The sequence below is a fragment of the Thunnus thynnus genome, chromosome 15 (genome assembly GCF_963924715.1).
Source record: "Thunnus thynnus chromosome 15, fThuThy2.1, whole genome shotgun sequence".
NCBI classification, from domain to species: domain Eukaryota; kingdom Metazoa; phylum Chordata; class Actinopteri; order Scombriformes; family Scombridae; genus Thunnus; species Thunnus thynnus.
Window position 1 is genome coordinate 27,652,363 of NC_089531.1, and position 22,255 is coordinate 27,674,617.

The following is a 22,255-nucleotide window of genomic DNA, read 5'->3' on the forward strand; positions in this document are numbered from 1 at the left end:
GATGAGTGATTTTTGTTATTTATGGATGGACTCTGATTGTTTTATTCATTTGTCTTTACTGGTTTCAAGAAATCTGTACAACACTTTAATTAACTAATGGTTTACTGCTCTCTAAACAAATGATATTTACATTTTTCAATACTCATGTGACTGTATAGTGTATCTTTTGGTCTATTCTACTACCTGTGGTGTTACTTCATAAAAAGAAAATTCCACTTTCCATTTAAACAGTTCCAAAATACCACAAATCCATTTTGGTAAAGAGGGTTGCCATCTGTATATTACTTTTATTATATTATTACTGCACAGTATAAATAATGGTTGGCAGTAATGCAAAGAATATGCAATTTCTAGTTTATGGGCTAAAATAAATACAACTACCATTATGGTCCTTTGATGGTGTTCAATCCACAAGCAGTCTAGGGCTGCAACTAATAATTATTTTCATTATTGATTACTCTGTCGATTATTTTCTTGATTAATCGATTAGTTGTTTGCTCTATAAAATGTCAGAAAATGGTAAAACATGTTGATCACTGTCCTTAAGACCAAGATTACGTCCTCAAATATCTTATTTTGTCTTGACCAACAGTCCACAACCCAAAGATATTCAGTTTACTGTCATAAAGGACTAAAAAAACCCAGAAAATATTCACATTTGAGAAGTTGGAATGAGAGAATTTGGACATTTGTTTTCTTAAATAATGATGCATAGCAATTAATCGATTGGTGATTAATTTAATAGTTGACAACTAAATGATTAATTGACTGATTGTTGCAGCTCTAAAGCAATCCAGTTAAGGTGAATGTTATATTTAATATTGAATAATCATAATCATAGTGTCAAGGGGGGAAACTGCGCAAACCTGTTTTTTAAAAACAGCTAATACTGGGCCAATATTTCCTTACTTTATTCCTTCCGTGTCAGACGGAAACTCCCTAATAGGCTAACGCATGTTAGACAACAGGTGCTTACCGGATGAAAGCAGGATGACAGCCTGTAGAAGAGCCACCTCAGAGTCATCCAAGTTAAAGGAGGACAGTGACACGCCAAGGTCAAAGATGGCATCTGACACTACGCCCAGGCCTCCATTTTTAAGTTGACCGCGCGTAACCGCCATCTCCCCGTTGAGTGTGAGGGTCTCACTCTCTGGATCATAGCGAACAGCAGCTCGCAGTGACATGATCTCCATGCAACAGCCTTTCAACAGGATGATCTGGTCTTCACAAGGCAGCTGGTTATAAGGAGAAAGAGATATGCATCTTTATTCTAGTAATAAAGGAATATGGCTAATATTATGGACAGCCTTACTTTTTTGTCAAGTTAGAACTGAAAATTCAGACTTAAATACTATTGGAATTAGGGAATGATAAAAAACAAAATCCCCTTCAACATTAAAATCATTTTTACTCTGAAATGTAGCATAAAGAAGTTAGACTGAGCTAACTGTTTTACTAGCTAACTAGTCAGACTGCTAATTTAACACTGCTATTGGCATTAGCAACACATTAGCTTGAGTGAAAATGTTTTATTAATACAATAATGGTTAGATGACCTTATACTATGGTTAATAATTTTATTATCGGTAAATTATGAAATAGTGTTTCCAGCCAAAAATGGTGCACCGTTTCTAGAAAATTGTCTGGACACTTAACCAAGTTGCATGTCATGTTGGAGGTAGAAGTAATGAATTACATATTTTTTTCTCTTTTACAAATTTGAAATCTTCTTCCTTATTCTTTGGAATGACTACAGCTAAAATCATTTTCATTGCTGAATTTAAAATATAGTTCATAAATGAGCTGCAGCAGAAAGTGTTCACTTTTTCAGTTGAGACTTGCGAAAATAAATGAGAATTTGGTAACCCTTTATTTCATGGGTCTGTAAATTCTTAATAATTTCTGAAGAAGTTTCCTGAAAAGAATTACATAATTTGGCACTAATTATAGCTAAAGTAGAGTCAGTATTCATTGGTACACATCTAGTCAATTAATTACAATTAAATGCTAAGCTAGCCAGAGTTAGAAGGCCAGCTGAACATGCAAAAATGTGCAATTTGTCTGCAGGCAATTCATTCGCAGAAATATATGAAAAATATAGTGTCTAACAGTAAATAATGATAAATATTTACTTGCTTTAGAAGGTGCAGTTTTTTTGAGAAATCAACATCTACTTTAAAGCCAACACAGCCAATAAAACTAATGGTCTAAGAACTTTGACTCCATCGTCACTATAAATAATACCAAATTACATAGTCCTTTCAAGGATACTTTCAAGAAATTACTAATATTAGAAAAAACCTGTTGGAGAACTTTTATTTTTATTTTCAAATGTCAGCAGTATTTGAGAATTTAAAAAAAATTAAACAATATATTGGCCAATATTCTTTTTTCCACTGAAATACTTACTATATACTGAGCGAGACATCTTACATATGAAAAATAAGCTTGTCAGTGCTATTTGGTGTAATGACACTGTTACCAACATATTTTGAACATTTGGAATTTCTTTGCTGAAATTTCTAGATATTTATTGGCTAATATTTATGTCAATGTTGATACATCTGTGATAAGCTCACTTCTGCTCTGTCAGGCTCTCCTGTAAATTTCTGTATTCTGTATGAAACTTTGATAAATAAGTGGCTGCACTTACCTCACAAAACATAGGCAGTTTTTTGGCAAAGTCCACCACTCGGGTTATGGCAGGGGTGATAATTTTTGTAAACTGACTGAAGGCTTCTATATCCACTTTGTTTCCATCGGGCGTATTGACCATGGACGCTTGACCAATATCCTCAGGCTGAAAAGACAAGTGGGGGAAGATCAGTGTCAAGATCAAAGGTAAGTTGAGATGTGTGAAGCATTCACAGTCTAACCGGAAAAACAAGGTGGGATAGGCAAATAAAAGCTGACTTAAGTGGTTCAATTTTGATTTAGTTGACAAGATTTTGACTGGACAATGTGATGTAAAGATGGAAATGGGGACGTTGCTATAAACATGTAACACAGATGTTTCTAATGCACTTAATTAAATGTGTTATGCACATAAATGACTGCAAATTAATATTTTCATGACATATAAACTGTGTCCTCAACACTCAATCATTTTCAATAAATATTTTTATCTGTGTCTTACCTTAGTTTCCTTCACCCCCGCTGCACTCTGGTCAGAAGTATAGAATAAATTACATGTTATTTCATTAAGAAGCATAGCTTCCTCGACCTGTTGGATAATCAACAGGAATTGTGAAGTTTCAATGAAGAACCCGTGTCAAGCCAACTAAAAAGAAAACAAGTTAAAACTGAGGACAGATGAAAGAGTGTACAGATAGAAAACAGGCGAGGACAGAAATCCAAGATGGGTATCTATGGTGAGATCCAGGCTCAGGACCACGACTTCAAATAAGTCCTGAGAAACACTCAAACGACTATTTCGAAATGTATTATTTTCCAGTGAAAATTTGACGACTATTTAAACAAAGCTCGATGGCTGTGATGGGAGACTTATATGACTTTAAAATAATTTTTTTCAATTAAAAAAAAAATCAATTTATGGAAAAAAGTATGTTTTTGTGATGGGGTGAACACTGCTTACTCACTCACTCACTACAATACAGTCACCATGAAACATGATGAAAGTAGTGAAATACATTCTTATATTTATGTAAAGCGACACATTTGTAAAATCTTCAGATATTCCCAGACTTACCCTGAAAATTAAACAAATTTGATTTCCGCAGTCTTGAATACACCTACAAAAATGTTAATATTCCACAAATTCCTCAATGATTGGGAATCTTAAGTAAAAATGATTCCCCGCTTACACATATCTGTTACTTAACCTCACCGCGTAAAAAATATATAAACTTAATTTTTTTGGGCTTAATGAGTGTTTCTCCTGATCGTACCATAGACACCCAAAAACTGTAGAGACAGACTTGCAATCTGGACAAAGCAATTAGAGTTTACAGAAAAGAAAACAAAATTAGTCAAAAAAACCAAAAGCAAAACAAAAAAACAAAAACAAAGGTGAATTGTGAAATTTAAAGCTACAAACAGAAAGACAGAAAAGAGAAACAGCACAAAATAGGAAGTTATTAGTATTAGCGATTAAGGATCATTGCTTTGTAAGACATAAAAAAGACAAGAATAAGATGTTCCATTATAAATTAGTGCTGCTGCGTTGAGGAACACACTTTTCTCCATCGTCCAGCTAATTCTCCCCACTCTACAAGGAGATACAAAAAAACACATGGACATATTAACACAGGGAACAGTGGAACAGTGGTTGTGGTGGAGGTGGAGAAGACAGGGGCATGATGTGGAAGGGGCATGGGGAGGGGTGGTGGGGTAGGGTTGGGGGGGGGGGATTGGATAAGGCAGGGTAAACAATACAATGAAGGCTGTGGTGAGGAGAGAGGGAGGGAGGGAGGGAGGGAAGAAGATGTCTCACCAGGAATTTCCGCTTCTGCTTCCAGTGGTTGCCCTGGGCGTTCGTGGCCATATGGGCCTCAGTAACCATACGGATGAGGTCCCACTCCTCTTGGGTGGGCTCCAGTCGGTCCCATGCCGTCTTCTGCAGTTCCTCCTTCCGACGGCGCTCCCGGTTCTCCTCGATTAGCTTCCGCTTGGCCAGCCTCTTGCTGTCGTCCAACACCACTTGGTGGGGGGGAGAGGGGGGTTAGGAGCAGAGGAGGAAAAAGGGAGACAATGAGAGTGGAGGGAGGAGGAAGAGGAGGCGGGAAAGGCATCAAATGATGAATTGGTGATATACAATAGTTGAAAATACAGGGCAATGCTGCTTATTAGAACATGCAGAAATGAACTGGTCAAACATAGCATAATACTGTAAGTACATAGTACATGCATGAGAGTTATAATCAGGGCAATACAATGACTACAATATTCACAAGTAGCTCTTTGATTGAAGTTTAAATGTATGCATCTTTATTCTGCTGTTCAGTCACTTTGACCTGCATTACTTCTCTGTGTTGCCTCACTACCAGTTTACTGACAGAACTTCAGAAACATAATGCGATTACAGGAGGGATAAACACAGCTGTCACTCAACAAAGTTCCATTAAAAGTCATTAAACAACTCCGACAGCATACTCCACTTCTCCACTGTTTATTGGTTTGCACTAGGGCTGTATCTACTGATTTTTTTCATCAACGAATAATCTGGCAATAATTCCTCAATACATATTATTCACTTTGTTTATAAAATGTAAGAAAATTGTGACAAATGCTCATCGCAGTTTCACAGAATGTATGAGCTTGTGATGTATTCAAATTGCATGTTTTATCCTATTACCAGGTTGATGTTACACATTAAAGGAAACAAGCAAGACAAGAACCAGTCAAAGCAAAATCGAAAGAGCAGACAAAATATCAAGAAGCAGACAAAACATCAAGAAGCAGACAAAACATCAAGAAGCAGACAAAACAACATGAAGCAGACAAAACAACATGAAGCAGACAAAATAACATGAAGCAGGCAAAATAACATGAAGCAGGCAAAACATCATGAAGCAGGCAAAATAACATGAAGCAGACAAAACATCATGAAGCAGATAAAATAACATGAAGCAGGCAAAATAACATGAAGGAGACAAAACATCATGAAGCAGACAAAACATCATGAAGCAGACAAAATAACATGAAGCAGACAAAACAACATGAAGCAGACAAAACAACATGAAGCAGACAAAATAACATGAAGCAGACAAAATAACATGAAGGAGACAAAACATCATGAAGCAGACAAAACATCATGAAGCAGACAAAATAACATGAAGCAGACAAAACAACATGAAGCAGACAAAACAACATGAAGCAGACAAAATAACATGAAGCAGACAAAACAACATGAAGTAGACAAAACAACATGAAGTAGACAAAACATCATGAAGCAGACAAAATAACATGAAGTAGACAAAACAACATGAAGCAGACAAAACAACATGAAGCAGACAAAACATCATGAAGCAGACAAAATAACATGAAGCAGACAAAACAACATGAAGTAGACAAAACAACATGAAGTAGACAAAACATCATGAAGCAGACAAAATAACATGAAGCAGACAAAACATCATGAAGCAGACAAAACAACATGAAGCAGACAAAACATCATGAAGCAGACAAAATAACATGAAGTAGACAAAACAACATGAAGCAGACAAAACATCATGAAGCAGACAAAATAACATGAAGCAGACGAAACATCTTTAAGTAGACAAATCAACATCATCTTGGCTGGAGTATCACTACTGATGCTAACTTTGCCTTTAAGACTTACAGTCGGTTGCCATTCCCACCGCAATGCACTTCTTGAAGCGACATTCCTGGCACTGGTTTCTGGTCACTTTGTCGATGATGCATTTCCCCTCGTACTTACATGCATAGGTTGGGTTGAGATTCTTCTGGATTGTCCGCCGGAAGAAACCCTAGAGAGCAGACGGTCACATGCTTAGAACTGCTTTCAAATGATGACGACGAAATGAATTTACTGCTACAATTCACTCGAAGACTCGCCGCTTGTGTTACCTTGCAACCCTCACAGGTAATGCAGCGATAGTGATAGCCTGTAGCTTTGTCCCCGCACACTACACATAGCTCATCCTTGTCCAGGTAACTTGGTATGTACCCTGGGGAGAAGAAAAAATATTAGATTTTATTTTAATACGATCACTGGATTTGCACTCTTGTAATATTTTTCATGACTGCTGTGTTTCATTTACTGGTGTAAGTGTGTTTTTTTAATGTATTTTCAACAATATTTTAGATGGTGTTAGAAAATGTATTAGTTTTTGCTTATTTTCTTTTCAAGTAGGAAAAAGTGAAACTGAAATAGCATGCATTGCTGGGGATCAAAGAGGTGGTTCAGAGGCTATACCTACATTTATAAAACACTATTCCTTTGTGTCAGTTTGTAACATCTAGTTGTGGGTGTAAATGCTGTGGCTTCAGAAAGTCACACAGGGAGATTTAAAAGGCTGATTCTTGTATGTCTATTAGTACAACACTTAATATTTGATTAGCACCGACTTCCACAGATAACTGTCACTTTGAGTAAACTAACCAAGTTAACACCTGGCCCAGTTTTGGGATTCAGCTTAATGAGTTCTCTGCTGTGACCTCTGGCAGACTCTGGGACTGGCAGTTAACAAACTGATCAATACTTTTTTGGGGTTTGTGAAGAAAGCAATAATTCATCTTGCATCAGCCTTCTGTTCCCTCACCATCAATCAATAAGGAACCCCCACCCGCCTTGGTCAAACACCCGGAGCATCAGATGCAGCAAGTCCTGCTTACAGACCTGCCACTGCATGACGCCTTAAGTCTTGGATTTACGCTTATCAGACTTAATTTGAAAATCCCAGACATCATTGATTCATTGATCAAGGAGGAGTCATCACTAATTAACCAAAAAAAAAAACATGGATATTCTCCACACACAATCCAGAGAGACAACCACAAAACGGTGGAAACAATTTCATCCGTCAATTTTAAACTCGATACTTGAATATGTACATGCAGCAATTCTATCCACCCAAAAATACCTTATCACCAAGAAGATGTAAACAATCGCAATCAGGACGTCATACCTTTCTTGTGCGCCTCCTGCATCCATTGCAGGTGTGAGAAGTCTGGTTTGATCTCAGGGAAATATTCAGGTTGATATTGGAAATGACTAAGAGGGATCTCCATGCTGCAGAACTCACTCTTAAAAACAGGAGGACCACCAGCGTACGAGCAAGAGTAGTGCTGGCTGGGTGGCCAAGCCTGCTCCATGCAGGGCGGATGGTGCAGTGGCTGGGGATCACAGTGTCTGTACACAGGTCCCTCACCTGGGTACATGCAGTGTTCCCCACCGCCCTGCACCGTGCAGCCTCCCACCCCAGTGTGAGGCATCTCATACATGTCTGGTATGCAGTAGTTCATCATGGAGATCCACAGCAGAGCACCATAAAAATGATAGGTCAACTCTGTTCTCAAAAAAGAAAAATCTTCTAAAAGGTTCTAAAAAAGTCAGGTCTAAGAAAGAGCATCAAGCCAATTAGAAGTTAGAAGTATTTATTAGAAGTTTCCTGGCCTGAAAAGAAAACTTCATAGAGGTTGACCCTACGTAGACGTACAAACGTTTTACCCACCAAAGCCAAAGACCACAGACTACACCTAACAACTGCCCCACCCGCCACCACCCAGCCGAATTGGGAAGCAGAGATTTATGACGACGTAGAGCTCTAATCTTACACTCCACAAATCCTCGAAGTGCCACAGACAGGGGCGATGTCACAGATTAAGATCTTGCATGTTGCACCTACAGTAAATAACCATCTTATAACATCCAGCGAGCGGAAAACAATTCTAAAGAAAGCAAAGAAAAGTTCCAATAAAAGTAAAAAAAAGTTTAAAAAAACTTTAACTTTAAAGCCATTTGTTCATATCACGAAAGAATTAGTAGTTCTCTTAACCCTGACATCTTTCCTAACTCTTTAACCTTTAACCTTTGTGTATTAACCCTCTTGCTTATCCTGTGGGTATTTTAAACAGAATTTGCAAACAAGCGTGCTTAGGTCAGTGACATATAATTATTCCTGCCAACTAGTTAGGGAATGTCATGACACTAAGAAGATTTTATGAAGGGGTTTGAGATTTAAAGACATAAAATTGACTTTACCATTAAGACTGGAGCATGTACTTAATGGAAAATGAACAACTTAACAGTATTTTAATCTCAGAAATACTCAGAAGAATGAAAACTTTTTAAAAGAATAAACAACATAAAAACTAACTTTATATAGATTACTGGGCATATAAAAATCTGATAACAAACTCAATTTTAACTATCTGTATTGTTAGCAAGATGATCAACATTAAAATAGTTTTAAAAATATATATTTTAATTTTAAAAATAAAATAAAATAAACAAAGCTAACAAGCTGAAATACACTGAAATTATGGATCCCCCCCCACACATCACAATCCATACTATACATACTGAAACTGTATAAAATAAAACACATTGTCTTTCACAATGTTTTTGATGACTTTTCAGCCTAAAATAGCCAGTGAGTATAACTTGCAAAATCAATATTGTTTCCCCACAATGTAAGACATGCGAGCGACACACTGAGCGACACATTGCGTGATCTGTTTCAGATAATACACCTATTATCCCAGACACCAGCTATACTCAGCCTTATTGATTAGGATTCCTGTTCAATGAAGATGGGATAAGCCTTATGGCGGTGCTGTGTGTCTGTTGGGATTCATAATGCTTTCTTCAATAATGTAGCAACATTTCTTCATACTTCACTGTAACAGGTTGTTCTATGAAGTGGTTTTTAGAAATGCTATTGCTAACTAAACAACCAGACAACAAACCCAAAGAGAATCAAAAATGGAGAGCCTGCTGATTGCTTGTTCCAGCTTATGAATTAAACTGCAAAAACCAGTTAGCATTAAATCAAACTATTTTATGTAGCATATTAATTGTACTAGAATTTATTAATTTATGTGGTTACTTTCACTTTTCACTCCTACAATTACACCTTGTTACTTTAAATATTTATTTTTCAAGTTCTAATTTGAGAAAAATAGTTTAAAAAACAATGGATTTTTAATTCTGAAAACAATCTATGATAATTACAGTATTATTATGATACTGATATTATGTAGAGTCCTGTTCAGTCATTGGCACCCTTGTGGAAAATTTGCTGAATACAATTGTTAAAAAGACTGTTGTCAATGCTGGTCTATTAGTTCCCTTTGTATTACCGAAATTACTTCTAAACACAAGTCACAGCAGAATTAAATAAATGAATACATGCCTTTACTTGTTATTGTGTAATGTACAATACTAAAGAAAATGCATGCTTGCTACTCAGTTAACATAGAATTATTTTGGTGAAAATGAATAATTAAGGGTTTCTCAACCATTTTCAACCTGTGAAGCTCTTGTTAGGTGTCACATGAACCAGGCAATTAGAGAATTTGAAAAGCTGAGTATGGAATATTTTAGTTTTCTGCTTTCAGGAACATGGAAATAAATTTGAATTAATCCTAGAAGAAAAAAGAAATGATGATATACCTGTTTTTTTAAATAGTTGAATTCTGCCTTTACACTGAAGCGGAAATCACCCATGATATCACCAAGAGCCCCAAGGGTGAATGAAATAATAAGGTCTTGGTCAATAGAGTCTTAATGGACTCTTTCCAAAGTATCTGTGAACATTAATGTAATGTACATCACAATCAGAACATGAACTGTTTTTTGTTTGTTTCTGCTTCAATAGTCGTTTAAAGGTGGTCGAGATAAGATTTGATCACGCAATGTCTTTTATCTTCTTAAGATTACCACATACCAGAACACGGAACATCGTGTTAGTTACATGGATCATAGTGATGGACCCGAAACATGTAGACATGTGAATGCGTGAACACATGGCGAAGTCTGAGAAAAGATGCGTGCTGTTTTGGCTTTGAAATCCCTGCTGCTTGTACTTATCTGAACCCTGAATCGCAGCCAGTCTGCACGCTTGCCATCACGTCTTTGAAGAAGAGACGATCAATACTGTTGCTGTATGGGATTATGAAGAAATACGGATAATCATGGTTCCAATGCACTTCTGACTACTAAAGGCCATATATTTTGAAGATCTTGACTGAATTTTGTTATTTTGGTTTCTGTTCAATATGATATGTGTATAATACTAATATTACCCTGCTTGACTATGCTATATCCAAGACCCCTATAAGAGTCCTTAGCACTCTTCAGTTTAAGCCTGAGAGAAGCCAAAAGCATTTCACTCAGCAAAATCTAACTTTACAAACTTTTTTCTCTTTTCAGTTTTTAAATCATTGTTCCAAATGACATTGCCTTCCCCAAAAAAACTTAAACATGCCAATGCAAGCCCAAAGTTCTGTTCAACAGACCACAGTAAGTGATATGAACAACCTGTTAACCTGTTAAGTAACAGTTCATTTCCGCATGTAATAATTTCCAATGTAATGCATTTCCAATTCGTATGATTTACAGAAAAAAATATTTTTGACTATTAAAATAGATTTTCTATCTAATTGTTTACCCTTATTCTCAATAGCAGATTGTTTGTAACTCAGCCAAAAAGCTATTTAACAATTTATATGTGAGAAATGTGATTACTGAGATTTCTAAATTCTGATTAAAGTGAATCAATGTACTGTATGTCTCCTCATTATACACTGAGAATAAAAATCATTTGTATTTTACTGCACTGCATTTTCACGTCCTTCAGGATGTGAAATTAGCATGCAATAAATTAGACTGCATTTGACTGAAAACACATGAATTGAAGGGGCCTCCCTACAATAAAAAAAACAAACAAACAGCAGTGGTCTACCTAAAATGCTCACACTGAACACAGCTTCCAGTAGGAACTTAAAGTAAATTTAGGATGTTTTTACACTTGCACTTGTGTGACATGATCTAAATAAATGGTAAATATATCACATTTTAACCTCATAATGTTATCTGACACTTTGTCCCTATGACACATATTTTTCAGATTAAAAAAAAAATAAAATACATTAAATAAAAAATCTATATCATTATCATTTGCACAACCGTATATCTTTAAGCACTTGTTTAGTTCATTTTCAACAGGGGGTGTTGATAATCCTGTAATGCGGTTGGAAACCCTGAGACTAAAAGCCTGACAAAGTCATTATGTGTCAAGATATATTATGACATTTCAAGCGACTTAAGTGTGTTGCAGTGACAAGTCTGACAGCGGAGCATCAGCTTTTTAATCTCATTAGTTGTGAAGACGATTTGATTGACAGTAATGCATTTGTGTTCCGTGGATCACACACATACTACACAACAGGCTGAGATAGAGTAGACAGTTCTGTTAAATGAAGGGATACTGGCTTTTAATGAAGCATCCAAGTACAAAATGAACAAATCTAGACCGCTTAGGAATCACACCAACAACATTCCCACACGTGTCCCCTAGACAGTTTGCATAGGACTTTAAAGGTTTGAAAGTACTTTTTAGAGTCTCTGATGGCCCCTGTGGTGTCATATAGGAGTTTATATCTGTTTCTAATCTGTGTCTCTCCCCTGCAGATGACTAATTGCAGTAACTCAGCCACGGCTGTAGTCATTCTCTCTCTCTGCTCTCCCTTCCTGACGCCTGCTTTTGGTTTGGTTTGTTATGCTATTTAGTTAAATATTTAGCTTTCTACACCCATACACACACCCATATATTTACACACACATATCATTAAAACCTAACACATAGTACTGATTTCACTGAAATCCACATGCCATACGTTAATTAGTTATTACCTCTTCAATTTGTTGTCAAAAGCTTGCCATACTTAGGTGTGTCAATGTGATGAAAACTGGACACTTTGTTCAAATAATATGTTGAAATGCTCATATCCAAGTTACTCACAAGATCAAAACCAACCATATACAAACTATTGCACATATGTCCTGTTTTTTTTTTACAGTAGCATTAATGTAACTAGTCATTTTTTTTTTGCCTTACACATTCAAGACTGCCAGATTCACTGCCATCTTCAAGGCTTCATGTTCTTTCTATAAGCACCAATTTACAGGTTGATGTGGTAAATTATCACAGTAAGCAGCTCATACTGTATGTAAAGCTCCTACATTTCTGTTGTAAATATCAGTACTCCGTTAACATTTAATTTCTGAAGCAAATAAAAAAATCGATTTTTAATTTGTTAACAAAAATAAAGTAGCAAATGTGTATTGACACATAATCAAATTCACCATTTAGGAAAGACATCTTTATGTGTATCAATTAAAGATTCTGTTGGTCAAATTGATTGATTTACAGGTATCCTTAGTTCACAAACTAATTTTTTACTGATATAAAATACCTAAATTTTATTAATTTCGGATGCAGGAGTGCATATGAACAAGTTCACTTGGGAAATGTGCATACAGTATAAACAGCTGACATCTAAAAGGCTATTTGGAGGATTCAAGAATAATTTATCATAATTAAAAGCAGGTTTTCATATCACCTTATATTTATGACTTTCTTTCTGATGTCAAGAACTGCATTGTTATTTAAACCCAATAAAAATATACTAAACTATTGTAATTTACAGTCCAGAAAATGTAAACTGAGTAGGTTTCAACTATATACTAACTTGCAATTCTAAATGTCTTAATTTAAGTTAAAGATGTTTTGAAATGAAATTATCACACACTATCTACATATCAACCATTCACATTACAGATAGTTACAAATTAATCATACACAGTGAATATGGAGACTTTTTTTCATATCAAGTAGTTATATTTGCAGTTATGAAGATATATACAGTGCATATGTGTAATTAATGTTTCCCTGCATATAGCTGATTTATATGGGGGTTCAATGTAAATGTTACATAAACTAGTTAAAATTACATATACTCTATAGCTTTAATGCAAAGCTGCAATGAAATCAAATCTAAAAACAGTAAAAAAAAAAAAAAAAAAATTAAAAAAGTGAATTGAGTGTTTGTAACTTTTTATTTGATTGAAAACGACTTTGTCCTAAGTGAAGATTGTCTAGTTTGTGATCGCTATAATTACAGAACGCACCTATAGCCGACATACTTTCTTTTATGTTACACTACACTACTTTTTTTTCTTCTATTTTTGTGATATCACTGAAAGATAAATCTTTATTCTGCAGAATATTAACAGCTTGTCTTTGTTTTTGAGCTAACATTTGCCACATGGTGACCGCTGAGAGTCATCTGATGTTCCACAAAAGACCTACAGTCTGATATTGTTGTTTATTTGGACCTTTTCTTTGGCAAGCTTAATTAGTACCTCATTAAACACCGGCGCAATGGAAAGGTCAACCAGCTAAGCCTCTACTTGTTAAACACATTTAGACAGTGCTGGAATGAAATGTAAGACAGACAGGTTTTGCTATATGTGGCTCATTATAGTGATCAAGAGTGATGTAATTTCCTGTATAATAATAAGACACATCTAAAAATCTGGTTATTCACATTACTTTTGGGGTGCTTGGTTATTAAAAATACCCAAATATGAGATGTTCAACAATTTGTAACTCCCACTCTATCTAGACTTAAAGTTTTAATGAGTCATATATTTAGTATTGTATTGATAATAAATCATTTCTCTCTTATTTTTTGTTTTTTACTGGCAATAAGTCTATTACTAAAATTTAGTGGTAATATAGTATATTCACTCATTAGAATTATGCACACGTTATAAGTATCTAAATGTTTTTACCACTAATAACTGAATTGGAACTGTAAAAATCATTGTATCTTAAATCTTAATCATACAAAATAAAGAACTACATACAGACAAAAATGAATGATCAATGTTTAATTCTTATTATCTGTCCGGATGAACTGTTAAAAAGGCTTAACATAGGATTACTGACTCCATTCATGTAATAAGTGTGAGTATGTGACAAGTAGATGTGACAAACATGCAACAGCTGGTAAGAGGCAGGTCCTATGAGGCAAATCTTCTTGCAAAGAGGGCTTGATACCAGTTTAACTTTTTGATGAGGTGATGTCCTTGCCAATAGACTAATCTTGTTTGGAGTTTCTTAAACGACTGTCGGCGAACTGTTAAGCGTTCATCAGACAGAGTCGCCTGTCAATACTGAAACAATCTGCCGTCTGAGCGGACTGTATTAATGCCAAGTGTTTTTCCTGGAGTGAGTTTTATATTTCTAATGATCACTCCGTAAATTTAAACCAATTATTATTATTTTTTTTATTTTTTTTTATGTATTTTTAATTAAAATAACTGTAGAATTTTTTTATCAAAATCTTTTTTGCACAGCTAAAAATAGATGGTTTTGTAGAAAAGCATCACGCAAACATGAAATTTATTCGGATTTATTTATGTAAAATGTATAAAGACGCTGAAAGAATACAGCAATATTGACTTAGCAAAAGTCAATGTATATATATATAAAATGTATTTACATATATTCATGTTATATGTGTTATATGTTTATCACTTAAAAAATATATACAATACAGATCTATATAAATTGAGGTATTGAACAATGATGAATGATGAATTAAAAATGAAAAGATAAACGATTGCAGTTATGTGAATATAACGTATTTTTAAGCCATAAACTTTTCCTATGTAAATGAGTTGCTTTTAATTGCATTATGTTAGCATGGCAATGTTAACATTAAACATATAATTTGGTTGAAAGCACCAGGAAAAAAAGTAATTAGGCTTTAAGTTAAGATGATCTTGTCAAAAAATGTCAATCATTAGTTTGTTATTCTTTTGATATGAAATTTCTGTCTATAAGTATAGACAGAAATTTCAATTTAATTAATGAGGAGCTTTTAAGAGACCACATTAGCAACACATTTATATATGTTTATAAGCAGTATTTATATAAACATTTATAACACACTGTAATGTAGTTATAAGCAGTTATAAGCAGTTATAATTACATTTTTAAGTGTTAATTAATGTAAAATGCAATTATAACTTCTCCTAAGAAGACATATTTTATATAAGTGTCCAGATGACAAAAATATCATTAAACATTTACATCTGCTTATATTACAGTGTGTTATAAACCATTTATGAAATGTTTATATACTGCTATAAATGCTGAATAGGGAGACTTTAAGTAAATTGTTACCAATACTGCAGATACTATCAGAAGCACCTTCTAATACCACACATTTTTAGCACATAAAAACAGGCACACATATTTTAGTTGTTTAAAATAGCATAGTCTTAAAACATTTGTTTTTACACTATTTCAATATTTCTCTACTTACCCAGATTGTCTTTTGTCTCAGTTGCATGTTTTTTTCTTTAATCTTAATTAAAATGTGTTGAAATAGTATGTCCAGAAGATATTTCACATTTCCTGTGTCAAGTGAGTAAATACTCCATGGAACTGTCTCCAGCAACTGAGCCACTCACTCTAGGTATTCCTGACAAACGACTGAGGCGAACAACAACAACACGACCTTTCTGTTTTAGATAACAATATACTTCTTGGCACTTCTTTACAATAATCTAACCTTGTAAAAAGGAACATAGTTTCTCTGTCCATGGCACCTCACTACAGTAGCCCTGCAGCAGGCTTTTGCACAGATATATTCCCTCCCTGATTGATTACTTTAGGCCTTGGGGGTTCAAAGCCGGTCATGAACAATTTTTGGATGTGGGGAATCTCTTTACCCCGGGCCCTAAATTGATGTGATGCCCAGAGCCAGATGTCCCCAGCTACTCTAAATTACCTGAGGGCACATGAGTTGGTGAACTTTTCCCCTTAAAGTTCAGGGTAAGCTCAGGGGAACAACAGAAGGCTCCCATCATTAAAGGTTAAAGTTTGAGAGGATTATCCAGCACTTTAGAATGAAGTACAGGAATCTATTTTGGATACTGCTCTTTTAAATATTATGAGAGCCTCCTGGTTTGCACTTCATACTGTTAGAACTGTACATATTCATCGACTGCATGTATCTCTGAGAGCCAAAACTTACTACTACTTTGAATCCTTGTATTCACAATACAACTGCAGCATTTTCCCATTAGCCTGAGTATGTGACTTGTGTTGATATGACACATGCTGACCTATCCACACTGTAAATGTGATGCCAAAATACAAGTGTCATTCACAAGCACTTTAAACCTGCCCAGACCCACCAGGGGGGATTTTAGCTGGTCAAGGTCAAGTGATGAATGTTCAAGTGCAGCTCAAGTCCGGTGACTGTACTAACATAAAACATAAAAGCTCCTAATCCTTACACATTTGTCTAATTGACATTAAAGGTCATTCCACAGATAAACACATTTTCTTACAAATGGGCTTTAAAACTGAGGGTTGATGAACAGATGTCTGCTATAGGAATTATGCTATAGCTAATTACAGAAGTACACCTATGTCTCATAGAGACATATGAGTATACATGTAGCCTACAGGGTTGTCTCATTTTATTCTGAATTATGTTTAAACATGGGGAAAAAAATAAAATCTAATATCTTACTCTGCTGTTTTCTTTGCCTCTGGAGTCTGTCTGCTCATCTGTGAATACACTGAACCAGCATGTTTTATTTATTCAGTAGTAAAATAACTTTATTTATACATCATGTGGAGATAAGCTGAGAAAACTAGTTAAATGTACTGATGTAGGGATTTCACACGTTATCTCATTTATGTCTTTACACCATAAAATTTTTAAATGTGTGAATTATTAATATTTTTCAGTGATTTACAGGCATACATATACTTTCAATGAAAAAGGTACACAATGAGTTGGGATAAAATCACTTTAGATGTAAATAGACTGTTTTACAGTTGTATTTATTTTATTTCTGCTGTAATTGTGTGCATAAATAGTGAAACAACATTTTTTACAAACTTAAACTGTCTTTAAACTAATAATATTTGGAGTGCTTATCACTAAAGATTTGTGCATTTTTAGATGAGCCTTTGTCATTTTTCTTGTAATTTGGGTTCCTGAGAGCTTTATACTTTGCTAAACTGACAAAATGATTAGTTAGACTTATGCTTAAGCTTGTGCTGAGCTATAAAAAAGGCTGCCAAAGGTGTGGGGTAAGGACAGTTTAAAAGGTGCTGAACAAAGACAAAAATTAATACACAGAAAGTCGGCAAAAATTCACCAATTAAACTTCTTGTATGTATCTACTTTGTTTCCATGGATTTGATTTTGATGACTTTATACTTTTTTATATTATATCCTTCCTATCTAGTCTTTATTGAAGGTCTACATTGGGGTACTTCATGTATTAATGGGAAAAATGGTATTGTTATTTATTGTAATTTTTTTAACTGTATATTTATTATACCTTTCCAGGTGTCAGACTATATGCAAACATATACATAAAGAGGATGAACATAGATGTTGATTATGTACATATTACAAGGATGAAGATGAGGTAATTACTTAAGTTGTGTATGGTGGACATTGGGGCGGATAGTTGGACTATTCATGACACGGAGTTCATTGCGTAAATATAGAAAAGAGCAATTTAACCTCCTACTCCATTTTGGACATAATATATGGTTGTAATATATATTTCTGTTGTTTATTGAGAATTTGTTGTATATGTTTATTATGAATTTTATTGGTTATTTGTATTTTGTTTTCCTTATGTATTTTCTCTCTTTTAAACATGTTTGAAATCAATCTATTCTATTCTATAACGTGACATGAATTCTGTTTCACTGCACAATGATGAACTTCTGTGTGGACCTCATGATCACATGATTTGGGTTATCTGTCATGCCTGTGATCTGTTCTTCAAACTGACAAAAAAAACTCTTCCGCTTGCAGAAAATGTTCAAATAAATATAATTAAGTTTTTAAGTTGATAAGTTTTTGGCGTGTGGAAAGTCCCTCTTTTTTATCATCAAAGGAAATATTGAGATGTTTGATATTAAAGTTAAAGAAGAATATGAATTTTTTTTTAAGTGTTCTGTAATTGTTGCTTTGAAATGTTTGCAGCTTGTGCATTTAAAGTTTTAAGCTCTAGACTCTTCTTGAAGTAATTCTGGTCATTGTCACTTTTATGAAGAATTCATCAGAGCTGTTTTTGTTCCCCTCACTAACCTCATTAAGAATTCTGCAGACAAACCACTGCTGAGATAAAGATGTAATGAGTGAATAATCACAGCAGAGATTTCTAGAGGCCAAACATTATTGAATAAGATTTCTCCTGAGGCACAGAATCCAATTTCACTTCAAACTTAAAAACCAAAACAAAGCTGACAGAACCAGACTATTTCTGTTAGGAAAGAAATGTTGGAAAACTCAGTTCAAAAGAATTCAGGGCAGGGTATAAAATGACAACAGAGACTAAGATGTTGAAGGAAAAATCAGCTGCGGCAGTATAGCACGGTGCTCGGTTTTTATTTTGTGAATATCAAGAAGACTCAGACTGGGGTGACAAATCCTATCTGCTCCATAGACACTGAACAACAGCAAGCAAACAAGTAAGAAAAACTGAATTTATACATCACAGTTCATTCCCATGAAGACACAATGTGCTTCAACACTGTCACATTAAAGTCAGCAATTCAATGTCAATAGAGAATATCCGAAGACAGTCACCTGATATCAACATATTATTTTGCCATAAAAACATTATGTGCTTGTGTTATCAGCCTTTTACTGGAAAGAATGGGGCTCCATCATGCTTTCCTGCTTGGAGAGACAGTTCAGTATGTTTGTGGTTAAACTTAAAAAAATGTAAATTCTGTTTAACAGTAGGATGGTTTTTCCTTTTTTATGTACTTAAAGTCTGATTATGTTTCTTGATGATTTAAATATATCAATTCAGTGCTAATGTTGAGCTAATGTTTGCTTGAATAAATCTAACCTAGAAGAGGAAGTGTTACTTCTTCATCCTCTCATGTTGGACTGAGGGCAGACTGGACAGTGACAGTGACTCACTATCGCCTCTAGTGGTATTACCAGACAGGATGGGCCAGGGCCAGCTGGTTAGCATGCTAACTGCAGTAGATATCTCTGCAACACAATACATAGATGTTTTTGACATAATGTCAAAACTGTTATTTCTTCACATTCTGTTGATCATTTTAGTCAATTTTTGATTGTATTAAACTGAAATTTGTACATGTGAGGGGCAGATTTACTGAGGCTTTAGTGCCTGTTTTTCAGGTGCAGATTGAGCTTTGTCATTGCATAGCAATGTGCACTGCATTTATCAAACAGACGCACCAGACTGAAGTTGCAGTTTGTGTTATTTAACAAGTGTTCATGTCTCTCTCCATATTGCATATGCTTTTAAGGGAAGATGACAAAAACAAGAAGGGGAGATAGGTTAAAATCCCTGTTAAACAGAAGTTAGAGGGTCTTTAGCTTCTATACTGTGATGTATGGAAACGGAATATGCGAGTAGTGTACAGTTACAAGAGGGATTTACATCAAAACCTTCACACACACATGGCGTTGTGAATGCATTGTGATACAAGCCATGAGAGAAAGTGAGCTGTTGGCTTCTACACACACCTCCATGAGGGAGAAATGAATAAATTAGACCTCAACCACGTTCTGAAAACAAAGTTTTTGTTCACTGATGGAACACACACTTCCCTCTATGATGCTGCTGTGCTAGCTACAACAACTCACAAGCAGTCAGGTGCAGTTTTATATGATGGATGCAGTTAGCTAGTTGCCCAAAGACACATTTAATTGGATTTTTTTTATATACCCTTGAGTTCTAGATGAGTCATCAAATATTTGAAAACTATTACAGGAAGAGAAAAGATAGAAAAAAATGATTAATTTTTTGGACATAAAATTGGCATATAACAAGAGCTAAATGAAAAATTAACCCAGGGACACAGGATTAAAACTAAGAAAATGTATTTTATATTTCACTGTGTCTTTAACAAAGACTGATTGTATACTTTGCTGGATTTACAAAGGTCACACCATCTGCAAACACTGGTTTTGCAAGAAAGGTGGGAATAAATATAAAAATGAACCTCTATATAACAACAAACCAATTCTAGAGCAACAATTATCATGAGCACAATATTCAGTTGTTTTGTAGCTTACTAAAGGAACAGGGGGAGGGGTGCTGTTGTTTGTGTTCTTTAAACTTGATCGAACTGAATGAACTGTGAGGCAACTGCACTCTTCTTTCCTCTGATAAGACCTTTACAGAGTGCATTTGGATGCATTTACCTCAGTTTTAGTGAGATATCAGCCATATCAACACCAACTCCACCTAATGCACTCTGAGCTGCCTGACCTGCTGCTTGTGCACATTTGCACCACACCATTCCCTCACATCTGTCCCTCTTTCCTAGCGACAGATGATCAATATGATGGTCACTATGTTACTGGGATAGTTTCGGAGAGAAACTCCACCAGCAGAAAATCCAAGAAAAAGACATCATTAATGCATCCTATGTTCTCTGAATGTTCCATCATCATGACTTTATATAAAGAAATACTTCTCACAGCCCTCTAAAACCCATCAAATATGAGCAGGAAAATATAGAAATATGAATTGAGGCAGTCTGAACTGTGCTGGGACTATTTTAAAAGTCATCCTTTTATGTGGACAATTATCAGAGGACTAGAGACGTGTGTAGTCTGTTCACAGCAGGCCCAGACCTCAATGAAAAGGTCATATAAAGCTGTGACAACACTGACTGAAGTGTCCTTGAATGCACCAGTGATCAGTGGAGAGGATAAAACAGCTGACAGTCATGAGGAAAATGTTGTCTGAGAGACTCTGTGTGCTGCAGTTTATTTGAAATGTTTCTTGAAACTGTCCTGCAGTCATATGAAAGCTCTGTTGGAACATTTAGTGATGGTCAGAGAGAGAAGAACAGAGATACAGAGGAAAGTGGAGATTTTCCACTGCATGCTTACAGAGCTGTGAGTGATTAGTTAGTTGATTAATAGAAGGGTCAAACATATGGTGAATCACATCAGTTAGTTAGTAATAGTTACTAATTAAAGCAAAGCAGCTTTGAGCAGCTTGTCTGAGCAGAAGCTTCAGTCAGGGCCTCCATTAGTTGAAGAAATACCTGTCGTCTACATGTTAATGTACAGCCTGCTGATACACACTCTATGATTGTTACAACCATTTACCATCTTTTCTTGCATCTGTTTTTTCATACGTGACATTAAAATTCATCTCCAACATTTTAAAATTAGGTTTCTTACTTGTAAACACTCTTTGTTGTTTCATCTATGATTTTGGTTATTTAGTAGTTTGCATTTATTTCTGCTTACATACTATAGCTCCTACATATATGAGAATCACAGATATACAGTATGTTGCAGCTACATTTTGTTGTAAATGTGACCAAATATGTCTCTACTTTTCTTTTGCCTTGACCTCGGTGGTCTTGTTATGGCAATTTGCAAATGAATGAGATAATTTGTCCTGAGGATCAAACTGTACTGGGCACATTGCAGATCTTGGAATTGAAGTCTTTAGCAGTTGTTTCTGGGTCTTTTATTTCCTGATCTTCAGCTACTAATTATAGGGAAACTAGAGTCCTTGAGACTCTTATTTTATTTAGTTGTGTTAAATTTTAAAATGAATTGATGATTTCTAGAAGATTGTTCTTAAAAGAACTGATCCATTTAAATCCACATACAGTAATTATGAATTCATTATACATTTATTATTGGAAATATTATTCTTTATATATGTTGAATTGTAGGTTTTTCTCGGAGCAAGTTTTTA

At 35.0% G+C, this 22,255-nt stretch overlaps 1 protein-coding gene across 5 annotated transcripts in view; it reads right to left on the reverse strand.

Annotated features, from left to right (window-relative positions):
• Nucleotides 1–22,255, reverse strand: part of thrb (thyroid hormone receptor beta) — a 130,007-nt gene that overhangs the window by 9,386 nt on the left and 98,366 nt on the right. For 4 of the 5 annotated variants that reach the window (XM_067611625.1, XM_067611626.1, XM_067611623.1 and 1 more), the window contains 6 exons: nucleotides 6,550–6,650; nucleotides 6,302–6,449; nucleotides 4,454–4,659; nucleotides 3,137–3,223; nucleotides 2,654–2,800; nucleotides 977–1,235 (listed from right to left, as the gene is read on the reverse strand). In XM_067611625.1, coding sequence (XP_067467726.1) covers nucleotides 977–1,235; nucleotides 2,654–2,800; nucleotides 3,137–3,223; nucleotides 4,454–4,659; nucleotides 6,302–6,449; nucleotides 6,550–6,650 — 948 coding nt within the window. The remainder of the gene's footprint in view (nucleotides 1–976; nucleotides 1,236–2,653; nucleotides 2,801–3,136; nucleotides 3,224–4,453; nucleotides 4,660–6,301; nucleotides 6,450–6,549; nucleotides 6,651–22,255) is intronic. The other variant, XM_067611627.1, reaches the window with a different exon arrangement.